General features: G+C 42.6%; 1 protein-coding gene across 2 annotated transcripts; it reads left to right on the plus strand.

Moving 5' to 3' along the window:
• The first annotated feature begins 71 nt into the window (after window positions 1-71).
• LOC125527701 lies at window positions 72-3,988 on the plus strand. Of its 2 annotated transcripts, none has more exons than XM_048692221.1 (5): window positions 72-195; window positions 887-1,812; window positions 1,901-2,101; window positions 2,650-2,845; window positions 3,590-3,988. In XM_048692221.1, exons 2-5 carry the CDS (start codon window positions 910-912, stop codon window positions 3,772-3,774), a joined length of 1,485 nt encoding a protein of 494 aa, XP_048548178.1. In that variant the 5' UTR covers window positions 72-195; window positions 887-909; the 3' UTR covers window positions 3,775-3,988. The 2 variants fall into 2 exon arrangements, with proteins under 2 accessions (XP_048548178.1, XP_048548179.1); XM_048692222.1 differs by having other exon boundaries at window positions 137-160.
• The last annotated feature ends 6,457 nt before the right edge of the window (window positions 3,989-10,445 follow it).

Here is a 10,445-nt window from a genome sequence, read left to right on the forward strand (position 1 = left end):
GGCTTCCCTGCTCTTCCTCGCGCTCCGGCTCTCCCCCGCTCCCGCATCGCAGGTGCGCCCTCCATCCCTGGTACCTTCCGCACGCGTGCGTCCCCTCTCCGTAGCTGCCGTGCCGGGGGTTCTTTCTAGGGTTCGTGGAATCGCGCTACCGACGTTATCGGTAAATTACGGCAGCCTAAATCAATAAATTAGCTGGTACGAATCGAGTTCCTTTTGCTCATGCCTGTTTTGGCATAGTAGTAGGCAACAGCCGTACAAACTACAAACCGTTGTCCTTTCTGTCTTTATTCATCCTCTGTATCAAGCTGCGGTAGTTGGGTACATACATCACACTGAGATTTCCGGCGGCGATGGTTGTCGGAGGCCGTTGTTTTGTCTCTAGAGTTATGCTTTGATCAATTGCTGCCAATCTTGTTGCCCAACCGTACTACTAGTTATGGTAGATTGGGTGCACCCAGTACAACCTTGTTCTTTTGCAATAACTGGTAAATTAGTTTTATTTTTTTACCAGTGGTATAAATTAGGTGATACTAATTGAGTCTTTCACTACTGCCCTGTGTGGAATCAAAAGCTGGCTCTGCCCAAGAAAGATTTTAGATGAGAGCGGCCGGACAACCTTCGCCCATTTCAAGTACTACTAACTGCAGTAGCACCTGTCAAGTCATATGGCATTTTAGAACAGTTATATAATAATGACTTGCCTCACCCCCTCTTTGAATCTACTCCCTCTGTTCACAATTGTAAGACGATTTGGCAGTTTAATTTAAACTGCCAAAATGTCTTACATCTGTGAACGGAGGGAGTAGCAACTTACCTGTAATTATTCTCCATCAGGTCATCGTCATTGTCTATGCTGATAATTGTAATACTGTTTTTCTTCTTTCAGGAAGTTATATCTAGTCACTGACCATGAAAACCTCCAGCGAGGTTCCCTTTTATCACTCGTTGCCCGTACCAGGAGCTCAAGACAGCCTCAAGGATCAGATCCACTCCAAGGTTATGGGCACGATAGGCAATGTCATGAACTCCATTGATCGAAAGGCACTGCCTCAGCAACTGGAAGGGGCATGGGAAACAGCTGGAAATGTCGTTAACTCCATTGAGTCAAAACTGTCCGGGCAGAAGTCGTTTGATTTTGACGGCGGAAATGATTTTCTTGATGGATATGAATGTCCTGATGATTATTGGGACTATGAACAGCACAAGGCACAAAAGCCAGTTAACATTAGAAACCTGCTGGGTGGCATAGTTGCTATCATTGGCCGCACTTGCAAAAATGACGGCATTCAACAATCAAAGGACTCTAGTGTCTCATTCTTGGGGTCAGGTAGTGATGGAGATACATCCTTGCATTCGTCTGTCTATGCGCCAAGTGCTCCTCCTTTGCTGGATGAAGAAGCCCTGAGTTACAATATTTATAGGGTTGTTTTGGAGGCAGAACCACCAGAATGGCTGCCCGATAGCTATGCTGACTCGTGCATGCAGTGTTCTGCTTCTTTCACTGCCATTACTCGTGGAAGGCATCATTGTCGATTCTGTGGAGGGATATTTTGCAAGGCATGTTCAAAAGGCAGATGTCTTTTGCCAGCCAAGTTTCGTGAGCGAAACCCACAAAGGGTCTGCGATGCATGCTATGATAGGCTTGATCCATTGCAGAACTTACTGATAAATTCTGTCAGCAACGCGACACAAACTGCAAAGCATGATGTTATGGATTGGACTTCTGCGAGAGGGTGGTTGAATTTGCCTATTGGATTAACATTGGAACACGAGATATACAAGGCAGCAGTATCCCTTAGGAGCTACAGTCAGGTGTCCAAATTATGTTTCCATTTTCTCTGCCATATTTACATGTTTAATGGCAATACCTACTTAATAAAAAATAAATACTGCATTGCAGGTTTCAAGGATAAACCCGGGAAAATCTATTCCGCATGCAGTCCTTAGTGGAGCAAGTGGACTTGCTATCTTGACAGTTGTAAAAGCTGGTGCATTTCTTACATACAAACTTGGAACTGGCTTAGTAGTTGCTCGTAAATCAGATGGGTCATGGTCTCCACCCTCTGCTATAGCTTCAGCTGGATTAGGATGGGGAGCACAGGTTAGTAACTTGGTTGCAGAATTCTTCTCTGTATCTTTCATGTGGTCAACATCTAATCTATGAATTGATTAGATACAACATCTTTTATTGTTAGACTGGTTCCCTTTGATGTGGGGATAATTGCAGACATAATCTACTACTTGCATGGCATAGGGCAAATGGTGTATGATAAAAATGTTTTTTTAACCCTGCATTTCTCCTATCTAAAAATTTCCTAGATGAAAACATGAAACACACACTTGTTTCATGTCTTAGGATGGAATGGTTTATTTGTTTCTATCAGTGTTATTTTTAAGTGAAACCCTGAAACTGTGTTTGCATTTAGGTATATTTCCTCTTGTTTTTGCCTGATTTTAGATAAAACATCAGGTTGAAGTTGCTATGTTTGTGTAGAACATGGTCTTGGGCTGAGCAAAAACATGTTGGACAGTGACTGTTGCCTAAAATCGATAATTTATGATTTCGGACATGGTTCATGTACTTCCCTAGTAATTTCAATATTATGTGTTCAGATCTCTTACATGTACATGTTTTATCTTAACATACAGCTTGGCGGTGAGTTGATGGATTTCATCATAGTGCTTCATGGTCCTGAAGCTGTGAAGACCTTCAGTAGCCGGATGCATTTTTCACTCGGTGCAGGCTTAAGTGCTGCAGCAGGACCTGTTGGTAGAGTATTAGAAGCTGATGTGAGAGCTGGTAATAAAGGCTCTGGAGTTTGCTATACATATAGTCACAGCAAAGGTAATGTTCTTGTTCAATTCAAAATTTTAGGCTCCTTTTATCATGTGAAGTCAAGCTCTGTTTGTATTGCGTTTTTAATTTTGAGAAAACACGAAAGCCTTGCATTTCGATGCATTGATAGAAATAATTTGTACAAGCCTAAGAAGGCCAACACCTGGATATTACAACACGACACCCTAGTTGCTTTGCTAGGCACTGCGGCCGCCGGGGGCTACTTAAGTTTTACATTCTCGAAATTAGGAAAGCTAACTTCTATTTGAATGCTCAGCACCAGATCTGTTGTATTTCGGTTTATTGGGTACAAATTTACTGCCCTGCAAAAGTTTTGAACGTTTTTTTGTGTAGCGGAGGTTTAATTATATTCCGTGGTCTGCTTCTTAATTTTATATTCTTGAAATGCACAGAGCCAGATAAGGGTACCCTGACACGAGTTAAGTAAGAAATGGTATTCTTGTTCCTAACTTGTACAGAGCCAGATAAGGGTACCCTGACACGAGATGAGTAAGAAATGGTGTTCTTGGTGGATAACTTATATGTAATACCCGCAGTCTGAAAAATCGGAGTCCAGCAATGAACTCAGTATACAAAGTCATCCTGATACCAAGAGTAAACAAGCTTGGGAGAAAGGAGATATTTTAGAACTCTGTACAAGTGTAAATCTTCGTAATAGTTCATCTTGCTCATGCATGTACCTGTCCTGCCAAGCCTACAACTAATTTGTGATGGTTTTCGATGACTTCACAGGCGCATTTATCGGGGTTTCACTAGAAGGGAACATTGTTACCACCAGAATGGATGCCAATCTGCGGTTCTACGGCGACCCGTATCTGACGACCAGTGATATACTTATGGGGAATCTGGAGCAACCAAATGCTGCTAAATTTCTGTACCAAGCGTTGGATGACCTATACTCAGGTCTGGATTGTTAGCATGACAAAAATAAATAAATCACAATCTGTACATATTTGATTTTATTCCAACTGTAGCTAGTTGTGTTGATTCTCAAAATGGTTCTGTCATTTTTGGCGAGCCGAGCTACAAAACCTGTTGCCTAGGATGGAAGTCTGTAAAGTTAATGCCTTCCTACGGATTTGATCAGTAAATTGAAATACACTATAAATGATACTCCTACATATTTTAATATACACTGCCAAATGAATGGCCACTATCCAATTAATGGAACAGGCATCCATTGCCACTAAGGGTGTGTTTGCTTTCGATCACGGGCCGGAATGGAACGGGTCCATTCCGTCCCTGGGCCTCGTCCTCGTGTTTAATTGGATCAGGGACCGGAACCAACTCGTCCTCCCGAAACGAATATACCATCAATATGCCGAACGCACGCGTTCCTCCAAATCGGAGGAATCACCCGGAACGGCCTCTCGCGAGGCGCTTTCACCTCCCGCCGCCGGTTGCTTCAGCGAGGAGGGGTTTGTGGTAGTGGTCGGCAATGGAGCCTCGGGGCGAACTAACGACGGCACCGACCTGTCCAGATCCTTCTTTCTTTTCTGAGATGGCGCTAGATGAGGTGGGGTAGAGATGGGCTAAACACTGAACTGGAGTGGCAGGGGGTTATTTGTAAAATTGACATAGTTTATCTCAGACGCGTTGGATGCAAATCGGATGGCTGTAAATGAAAGATGGCAGGCACATCATCATCACCAACTCAGATTTTTATAGGAGTAGAGATCCCAGGCGTAGTGTGCTTGTTTCCTTTCAAGGTCTATGTACGCAACGGACTGGACCACCGGTCCCGACTCGTAGCCACATTCAGACTGCATCCTCAGTTCCTCGTGAAAGAGAATTGTAGGGTGTGTTTGCTTTCGATCACGGGCCGGAATGGAACGGGTCCATTCCGTCCCTGGGCCTCGTCCTCGTGTTTAGTTGGATCGGGGACCGGAACCAACTCGTCCTCCCGAAACGAAGGGAGCTCCTAACCGGCGCTCTCAGCGCCGGTTTCTCGTATCGGCGCCCGAAGCCAATCCGACTGGGCCGGCCCAGCAACAATCTACAGGGGCATGAAAAAAGCAAAAAAAAAAACACCCTAAATTCATTCTCAGCAAGTATCGAACTCTGCGTTAGAACAGCGAACAAGAATGGTAACCACCTGAGCTCCTTTGCGCTACTACCAAATACAGGCAAAGGACTTTAAGTACACTACTGTAGCGCTTTGATTTTTAATTTTTTTTCAAAACATTTGGGAAAAAGTTCATAAATTACAGAACAGTTCATTTGTTTTGAAACAAATTAATCGATTTTGAAAAAATGTTCACCATTTTGAGAAGAAATTCTATCAATTTTGAAATAGGTTCATCATTTGAAAAAACAGTTCACGAATCTGGAGAAAAAGTTCACAGATTTGAAAAACGTTCAACAAAATTCAAAAAAGGTTCATCGATTTTGAAAAAAGTTCATCAATTTTTTAAAAAAAGTTCATCGATTTTGAAAAAATTCATCAACATTGAAAAAAGTTCATCGAAATTCGAAAAAAGTTCATCAAATTTGAAAAATAGTTCATCGAATTTAAAAAAAGTTCATCAAAATTTTAAAAAAGTTTATGAATTTCAAAAAAAGTTCACGATTTGAACAAAACGTTCATGTACTTGCGAACCAATTCATCGGACAAGACAAAGAACAAAAGAGAACAAAAAAATGGGAGGAGAACGAATAATAGATGGAAATATTAAAAGGTAAATAGATCCCTCCCGGCGGCCGCGTGGTTACACTGGTGTTCTTTGACGGGAGAGGTACTTGGTTCGAACCCTAGCAGCGCCTTTTTTTTTGACGGGCGACGGCGGCCGGCTTGGGTGCCAGCGGCGGTTCTTGCCTTTTGCAATTGTTCTGTCTATTTGTACATGCTTATTGAGATTGATGACAAATTTCGTTGTCTATTTGCACATGTTTTCTTTTGCCTTTTGCAATTGTAAATTTGTGCATTAAAATTATATATAGACTAATGATGTTGTTTTATTGGAATATTTGTGAAGCAAATTACAAATTAGTGGTGATGAAAAGAAAAAGAAAATGTTGTTTTGGAATTTAAATGAAATGCTTCTCAAAATACAATCAATTTTGCATATATTGACAAAAAGTAAACACCAATTTGAATATTTTTCATTCCATTCCATTCCACCAACCAAACATTGAGACGTAACCATTCCATTCCACCTCATTATTCATACTAAACACAGAGATGGAACCATTCCATTTCCGTGGAACGGAACCATTCCATTCCATTACACTTCGTTCCTGAACCAAACACACCCTAAGGCACTCTTTTACTGCTGACTCCAGCATCTGACGGATATGGTTGAGTCATGAGATGGTCTTCGTGTAGGTATCGAGCTCTGATCCCACAAATTGGGGACTCTTTTTTTGTGTGAAAAAAAGTTTGCACTACACGCAACATATCTGAGCTAGATTATGTATCCGCAGCTGCAACTACTACTAATACAATCTTAATCAAAGAATCAAAATTTTATCATAGTAGCACACATTCATAGAAACTTGCATTCTTGAACTTGACATAACTTAAACAGAACCGAAATCAAGCTTCCTCTGTACACCACTGTTATTGGATAGTGGCGGACCTAGAGCTTGACCACAAGGGGTGCCAACTTATCACTCACTATAGAAATGCCTTGTATAACCATACAAAATTACCAGTTTATCGTTCAAGCTCTATCAAACACACAGGATTAGACTAACTAATACTATATAAAAAAGTTCTGCATTTTTTGAGTGGGTGCCAGGGCACCCACGGCACCCCCACTGGGTCCGTCACTGGTATTGGAATGTAGCACATGATCTATGTTGACAGTTGATATGTACTATATCATTATCCTTTTAGAAATGAAGGTTTTTTTTAACTACGAAGGCGTCTTGATGACTTCGTCAATCTCAAGATGATGTGCCGGCCCAGCTCCTGGATGTGCTCATACGGATAGGATGTACGTGCATGTGTTCATAGGAATGAGTGTCTGCGTCTATATTGTATTGTGTTCAAAAAAAGAAATAATTTTTTAAGGGAACCTTCGGAAATTAAGTGATGGACCGAAGGCACCCTCCTTTTTTTTTAGGGATAACACATGCTTTGCTTTATTGGTCAATGACTCAACCTACAGGAATAACAGAAATGTCATGAGGGTGGAGCAGCCACAAATGGCGTCCCTCATCTAGGTGTAGAGCATATTTATAGCTAGCCTATGTGCTTTCGTATTCGAAAGCCTACCTTCAAAAACGAAATTGCAAGAAATAAAATCCCTAGAAGTTTCCTCTATCTCCTTCACAATCGATGCAATAGGGCCCATGGTGCCATTGTGGATGTCCATTACTACCGTTTACAGTCCGAGGCAACTGTGAATCGCTGCAGCATGAGATCCTTTGCTAGGGAGAGAACTTGACGCCAAGCAAGAGCTTCAAGAATTGTAGGATCCGTCAACCCCTGGAAAACAAGAGCCGATGAACCCACATATAAAACCATCCTCGTTGCGGCACACGACCGATATAGCTCCCATCTGACCATTCTTGTCAACTGCGGCATCTACATTCAGTTTGTGATTCCCCGGCTGTGGCGGGATCCAACTTCTGGCTACTGCAGCCGATGGCCTCACCTAAAGATGTGGGATTGCGATCTCGAGGTCGTTCAGGTATCGATTTATGAACATATGTGTGGACATTGGACTCTGACGTTCACCTTCATGGATCAGCTTCCTCCGCACATGCCAAATCGCCCACAAAGTCACTACAAGTCTTTTTTTTAAGCCCAAACTCTATGTATCGTCCGTAGCGACCTCTCCAATGGGTTCTGTTACTGTGCGTTTGGGCTTTTGCGCTCGTTTGCATGGACTGATCGGTGCAGTTTTTCTTTTTCCTTGTTCTAATTGTTTTGTTCTACTTCTTATTTCAATTTGTTGTCCTTTTCTTGTTTTCATTTTCTTTGTTTTTTCCTTTCCTTTTTCTTTTACAATTTATTTTTTTCTCTCTCTCTTCTGTTTTATTATTTTTGTTTTCCCTATTTATTTTCTGTCTTCTTTTATTATTTTCTATTTCCCATTTCCACTTTAAAAGAAATGTGAATACTTCTAAATATGAAGTTTTTAAATAGACGTCAACGTTGTACAAATACATGTTGAATATCTTTGAAATACACAACGAGCAGTTTTATAAATACGTGTTGATTTTTTTACATAAACAATGAACATTTTCAAATATAAGTTGAACACACATTCATCATTTTTTATGATACATGAAGATTTGTTTTTCAAATTACATGGACATTTTTTTCTTAAATAACCAAGAGTTTCACTTTTTTTTGAAATACAGGTTTATCTTAAACTAGAAAATGAAAATACAAGTGAAATATAAAAGCAGAAAGTAAGAAACCAAAAGGTGCTAAACCGGCGAATCCTGAAGCCTAACGAAGTACTTTGATCTCTCACTAAAATAACTGGAAATCAACGCTACCTGGCCCGACCAATGGTAACATGTCGTGGGTGAGAGCCCTTCCTCTGGTTGACAAGAGACATAGCACCTCCCCCCCCCCCCCCCCCCCCCCAAAAAAATTTGGGGTGTTGCATGCCATGTCAACTGGGCCACAATTTGCAAGCCTAAACACCTTGGGCATGATCTTCTGTTGCATGGTTTGGGTGGACTGATGTTGCTAGACCTCGAGTGGGCACGACGATCCGATGTGATAAGGATCATATTTGCCTCTTGGATGCGTCCACCTTGATCAAGCTTGGCAATGGTTGCAAGGTGAGTTGCTAGTCCGATCGATGGTTATTTCGAACCTCTTCCATCCAAGCTCAAATAAGAAGAGTTCCGTTGCAGATGCCCTCACAAACCAGTAGTGGATGAAAGGTTTTTTTTTAGGAAAGCCACTAGGGGCTTACAACCTGATCAAACAACTATTACAGTCCCTGGTAACCAAGGGAAGGATATCGGTAGGAACAGTAGCAAGCATGCTACAATCGCCATGCACTCGGGCGAGGGCCGCCAACTCGTGCGCCACACTGTTGCAGGTTCTGCTGATCACTGAGATTGCAATCTCCTGAAAGTTCTGCATGGCAAGTCTAATATCAGCAATGGTATGGTGCAGGGCTGATTTGTTCGGTGATTCGGATTTTAGTAGTGCAAGGGAAGCACAGTCAGTCTCCACTATGACTTTGCCTCTGAATCTAGCGGCTAGCTCCTGCAGGCCATACTTTAGGGCCAAGGCCTCCGCTTCCTCTGCATTTGCACACGCCTCCAGCCTCCGACAGCCCGAAAGAGCCACTACACCAAGCTGGTCTCTGACGACCCATCCGGCAGACGCTTGTCCATCAGTGCACATGAATGCTGCGTCTGTGTTCAGTTTCCACCAGCCAACCGGAGGGGCTGCCCAATGCTTGGGTTTGGCAGTCTGTTCGACACTCACTTTGCTGTCAGGGAACAAGGTTTGTTTTCCTTTTTCATCGCCTTGCAGCTCCATGCACTGGATCACTTCTATTTCGTACTTCTTCAAGAATTCCACAAAAGACAGTAACTGAAGCTTTACCTTCCTCATGCACACTGTTGTTGCGGAGATGCCATGCTCTCTAGATTATTAGAAGGATTCTCCTTCTAGTTACTTCGTCACATGCACTCAACAGGCACAATAGCCAGTCATCTCCGGTGTACTAAAAATTTTCCTCCGCCGGCAACTTCCAGGCTTTCTGGATTTCAGACCGAAGCGCTTTTGCCTTAGTATAGGCAATCACTGCATGATACTCTGTCTCATCCTCTGATACGTCCATTTTGCATCATGCTTTTATACCGATATTTATTGCATTATGGGCTGTTATTACACATAATGTCACAATACTTATGCCTATTCTTTCTTATTTTACAAGGTTTACATGAAGAGGGAGAATGCCGACAGCTGAAATTCTGGGCTAGAAAAGGAGTAAATATTAGAGACCCATTCTGCATAACTCCAAAAGTCCCGAAACTTCACGGGAGCACGTTTTGGAATATATAAAAAATACTGGCGAAAGAATTTACCAGAGGGGGCCCACACCCTGGCCACGAGGGTGGGGGGCACGCCCTACCCCCTGGGTGCGCCCCCTGTCTCGTGGGCCCCCTGGCAGGCCTCAGGTGCCCATCTTCTGCTATATGAAGTCTTTTGTCTGAGAAAAAAAATCATAAGCAAGTTCACGGGACGAAACTCCGCCGCCATGAGGCGGAACCAATCTAGGGCTCCGGCGGAGCTGTTCTGCCGGGGAAACATCCCTCCGGGAGGGGGAAATCATCACCATCGATCCTCTCAGCGGGAGGGGGTCAATCTCCATCAACATCTTCACCAGCACCATCTCCTCTCAAACCCTAGTTCATCTCTTGTATCCAATCTTTGTCTCAAAACATCAGATTGGTACCTGTGGGTTGCTAGTAGTGTTGATTACTTCTTGTAGTTGATGCTAGTTGGTTTATTTGGTGGAAGATCATATGTTCAGATCGTTTATGCATATTAATATTGCTCTGATTATGAACATGAATATGATTTGTGAGTAGTTACGTTTGTTCTTGAGGACATGGGAGAAGTCTTGCTATAAGTAGTCATGTGAATTTGGTATTCGTTCGA

Source organism: Triticum urartu, unplaced genomic scaffold (genome assembly GCF_003073215.2).
Source record: "Triticum urartu cultivar G1812 unplaced genomic scaffold, Tu2.1 TuUngrouped_contig_4353, whole genome shotgun sequence".
Taxonomy (NCBI): domain Eukaryota; kingdom Viridiplantae; phylum Streptophyta; class Magnoliopsida; order Poales; family Poaceae; genus Triticum; species Triticum urartu.